A 4412-nucleotide genomic window follows, 5' to 3' on the forward strand; every position below is an offset into this window, starting at 1 on the left:
CCCACGCGGCGCCGCGGCCCGCCCGGCCTGCAGCGCTCCCACCCGCGGCGGCGACGGCACGATGCCCTTTGACTTCAGGAGGTGAGTGCGGCGACCCCCACCACCGGGAAGCCCCCTCCACAGGACCCCTTCCCGCCTGGCACGCAAAAACGGACCCCGGCTCGGTGCATGCCTTGGCAGGTCCCCCCGGGGACCCCAGGTCGGCCGCCTGCCGTACACAAAGCGAGCCGGATTCGCGGGGGGCCCCCTCGTGCAGCCCCCCACCTCCCCGGGCAAGGCCACCCGCCTCCGGGGCCACCCCACCCCTCCCTCCGCAGAGCCCTCTCCCCGGCTTGCCACCTCCCCAGCCTGTCCTCACACCTCGCAAACCCGCAGCCTCCTCCCATCATACTGGGAAACGGACTTGCTCCCTCCTCCAGATGGGAGTACACAAGCCATCAGCCCCTCGCTCCCCTCTAGAGCACCTCCTTTCGTCGGCCACCCCTCCAACTGACAGGTCCGTCCCAGGCACCTCGAACGAGCCCCCGAGGATCCCCAGGGGTCTTCGGCCCATCACGCCAGCCAGCCGGGCGGCGGCTGGAGAGTTTTAGGGTTCCAGAGGCTCAGGCTGCCCCAGGCCTGGCAGAGCAGGAGGCCTCTTCCTCAGCCAATCCTGGTCCTGTGCTCTGGGTATGGGGGTGCCATAGGAAGAGGAGGAGGCCGGGGAGCTGGGGGCAGGAGTCAGCAGAGGGTCCCGAAGAGTCTGGCCTTAGCTTTCTGCAGTGATCACAACGGGTCTTTTGTGGGTCCAGCCACCTCATTCATGGTCCGCACTGTGCTGGGTTAGGCCTTCTGGAAGCCAGCCTCTAACGGGGTCTCCAGCAGACTTCCCCTCAGAGCCTGGAGCCCCAGGGGATACCCTGGCCTGAAGCAGCACACTGTGGGTGTCCAGTCAGGAAAACAGGGCTTTCATGCGGGCAAGGACTGACTTAATCCTGACTCCGTCCCCTCCACTAAGCAGCTTGCTATATTCAAGAAGTTAGCCTATTCTAGAAGTTAAGGTGAAGCCTCTGGGTTCAGACCTCCCCTTAGCGGCTCAGCAGGATGACCAGGGGAAGTGTCTGAGCCCTCTCAGAATCTCCAGGTCACCACCTGTGGAATCAGACTAAACATTAAGTCGTATCTCTCAGGACTGGCTGCATGAGAAGCCCTTCACTCAGCTTGTAGAGTTTGCAGCTCAGAGGTGGGAGTTAGTGGATGAAGCTTTTCCACGAGGCAGTTTCCTCATTCACGAAACAGAGATTCTGGTACCTGCCTCACAGGAGGGGGCTCTCTATCCCCACCTGCTCCTCCCTTCCCTCCAGGTGTGAAGTCAGGGTAAAGTGACAGCCTTCTCAGGAAAAAAGCCTGGCAGTGACCCCCATGGCAGGTGGGCAGGCATGGTGGGGGTTAGGCCTGGAGAGGACATTGGCCTTGGACCTCTTGCACTGGTTCACATGGTACTCTGCCCGTCCTGGGCACTGATGCCATCTCGAGAACATCTGCCAGCTTCACACCCCTTCAGTGCAGCCCTGAGGCTGGCACCGGACAAAACACTTGCAGACATAGGGCAGTTACCCCTCAGATGGGATTCAGGGACAGCCCTCATACCGGCACATTGGTCCCTGGTCCCACAAAGCCTCCTTCCTGCCTCCTGCTTCATCCCCATGGGAGTCAGTGATTTTGACCTTATTGGGAGGAATCACTGTCTTTGATCATTTAATGCCTTCAATCTGCACCTGATCCCCAGGTTTTAAGAGAAGGAAGTTGAGTCCCCAGGGCTGAGGGTCTTGCCCCAGACCTCAGGGAAGCTGGACTGAAGGCTGGGCCAGGGTCCTAGGTCAGGCACAGCTCCTGACCTCGTACCCCTTGAGTTGGATGTTGGAGTATCCAGTGCCATAGGTGCCCCCAGCTTAATGAGGCGCTTTAATCAATTCCTTGGGGGCGTGGGCTCCCCACCTAACAATGAGATTGGGTTCAGCACTTCACATTCACACCTTGGAGGATGAGCCACTTGTGCTCAGTAACCTGCACCTTAAGATCCGTTAACTCCAGGGCTCAGGTTCTAAGGAAGGTTCCACCGTCCCAGGTACCTTCCTCTTCAGTGCTGTGTGCCAGGCTCAGCCCTCTGCCACGTACCCTACCTTGTGGAGCTGGGAGACGTGTGGCCCCTCCCACCTCAGCACTGGCAGAGAGAAGGGAGGGGGCATCATGGGGTCCATGAGTGGGGGGCCCACGTGGGGCATTCTCTGCTATGCAGGCACTGTGGGCTGTGGTCTGTCACCTGTGAGAGGGGTTTTTAATCTCATTTTAAATCAAAATCATGGCCCAAGGCCTTGGTGAGCTGGTGGAGCTGGGATCTGAATGCAAGGCTGCTAGCTCTAAAGCTTTCGCCCTCGGAGAAAAGGGAGGGCTTGGAGGTCCCCAGGACACTGTCCCATCTCTTAAGAACCGAGGGGAGGGGCTTACTCTGACTGGACCCCTCCCCCACTTTAGGACCTGGAAGAAAACCAGGCTTCCTGCTTGTTCTGCTCTCCTTAAAACAAAATCAGGAGGATTGTGCCCCTTCTTATCAATATGCTTTGTTTTTTAAATGCCTGTGAGACTTTGCGACTTACCTCTGGTGTGTTTTTCTGTCTGTGAATTGAGGGAGACTCTAGTACCCATCGTTGAGAGCTTTAAATAAGATAACATGCATAAAGCATTTAGACACAGAGTAAGCCCCCAATCCATTTTGGCTACTATTTTCATTGTTTGTGTGTTTTTTGTTTTTTGTTTTTTTTTTTTTTCATTTAAGCAGCTGTATTTCCTAACTCTGTATCGTTCACTTAATTATTATACTTATTCTCTTTCTCTCTCCCATAAAAACTTGAGCTCCCTCGGGCAAAGATTTGTATCTGTTTTATTTACTGGGAACTCCTAGAACAATGCCTGGGCCAGACTGGCCCCTTAGAAATGCCTCTCAAGCTCAAGGAAGCCAGAGACAGGGTGCGATTGGCTAGCCAACTCTCCCTTCACAGGGCAGATTTTCAGCTGTTGGTGGAGATTCCCCCACTTCTTTCCTTGAATTTGATGTAAATTATTGGGGATGGAGGAGGAGGAGGCAGGGTGCAGAGGAAGGACCCTGGACTTGCAAAGATTACTTGTGTTTGTTCCTGTTGCATTGTTTCATTCATCACTGCACCTTGCAGTGTGGGACTCGCCATGTGACCCAGATCCGTGGGTGTTGGCCTGGACCAGACCCAGTTCCGGCTGGCAGGGGGGTCGAGTACCGCCTGCCGCCTCCTGCTCAGCCCAGGGTGGATGAGGAGGGGCCGTTTCTGCAGCCCAGGCCCGGGCGAGCCTCCGCACTGCTCTCTGAGAGACAGAGATGGCTAGCTACCTTACTGTGGTGGTCCCCAAGTTGAAACCCCAAGACCTGGCGTATGCTGCTATCTGCCACTAACCAGCTGCGCCCTGGGACAGTTGACTTACCTTCTTAGGGCCTCCGTTTCTTCATTTCAGAGGGGAGCGTAACCTTCACTGCCTCACCTGGTAAGGTAAATGTAGGGCAAATGAGATGTCCCTGTATGGTAGGGCTGGCCACATAATTTGTAGGGGCTGAGTGCAAGATGGAAATGCAGACCCCTTTGTTGGAAAAGTATTAAGAGTTCCAGGATGGTGACAGCAGAGAGTTAAGCTAAACACAGACCCCTCCGAGCATGGGACCCTGTGTGACCGCACAGATCTCACAGCCATGATGCCAGCCCTGTTGCAATGCCTGCCACTCTGGCCTCCCTCCAGGAGACCCCAGCCCTCCAGCCCTTGAGGAACCCTGAGCGAGCTTTCCGAAACTGACCTGATTTTTGTTATGTCCTGGTTACAGCCTCAAACAGAGCCCATTGCTCTGAGAATCAGCTTTGAATTGTTTAGCTGCTCATGTGGCCTTGCCCGAGGGGACCCCTGTGGAGCCTCGTAGCCCACCTCACTCCATACACCAAGCGAAGCCCCAGCCACCACGGGGCTCTGCAGCCAGTATTTCGAGTTAACTGAGCACTTACTAGGGCCTGGCGCTATTGGCAGGATCTCTATATGTACTTCGACTCATTGAACACCCCCAACAACCCTGCTGGCCAGACTCTGTTCTCCCCCTTCACAGATGGGCCAGTCGAGGTGCAGCAGAGTTAAGGACGTGGCGGGGAGTGGGTGCTGAAGGCGCCGGGGTTGGAATGCTGCCATCTGGTCCCCAGCCCCACCTGCATCCCCATCTCTAAAGCTCCCCCCTCCCATTCACTGAGTTCACAGAGACCGAAACCTCCTCTAATTGGAGTCATTGACTTTTTTGTCCCTAACCCTTCCCCAGCAGTGCTCATGGAGAAGCTTAAAGTCATCCACCTTTTTTTTTTTTTTTTTAA

The 4412-nt window shown here is 55.9% G+C and overlaps 1 protein-coding gene across 1 annotated transcript in view; it reads left to right on the forward strand.

Annotated features, from left to right (window-relative positions):
• The first annotated feature begins 6 nt into the window (after positions 1 to 6).
• The window catches only part of ERGIC1 (endoplasmic reticulum-golgi intermediate compartment 1), an 88745-nt gene continuing 84339 nt past the window's right edge, over positions 7 to 4412 (forward strand). The window contains exon 1 of the mRNA XM_023537146.1: positions 7 to 81. Coding sequence (XP_023392914.1) covers positions 62 to 81 — 20 coding nt within the window. The 5' untranslated portion in view covers positions 7 to 61. The remainder of the gene's footprint in view (positions 82 to 4412) is intronic.

The sequence above is a fragment of the Pteropus vampyrus genome, unplaced genomic scaffold, assembly GCF_000151845.1.
Source record: "Pteropus vampyrus isolate Shadow unplaced genomic scaffold, Pvam_2.0 Scaffold179, whole genome shotgun sequence".
NCBI lineage: Eukaryota > Metazoa > Chordata > Mammalia > Chiroptera > Pteropodidae > Pteropus > Pteropus vampyrus.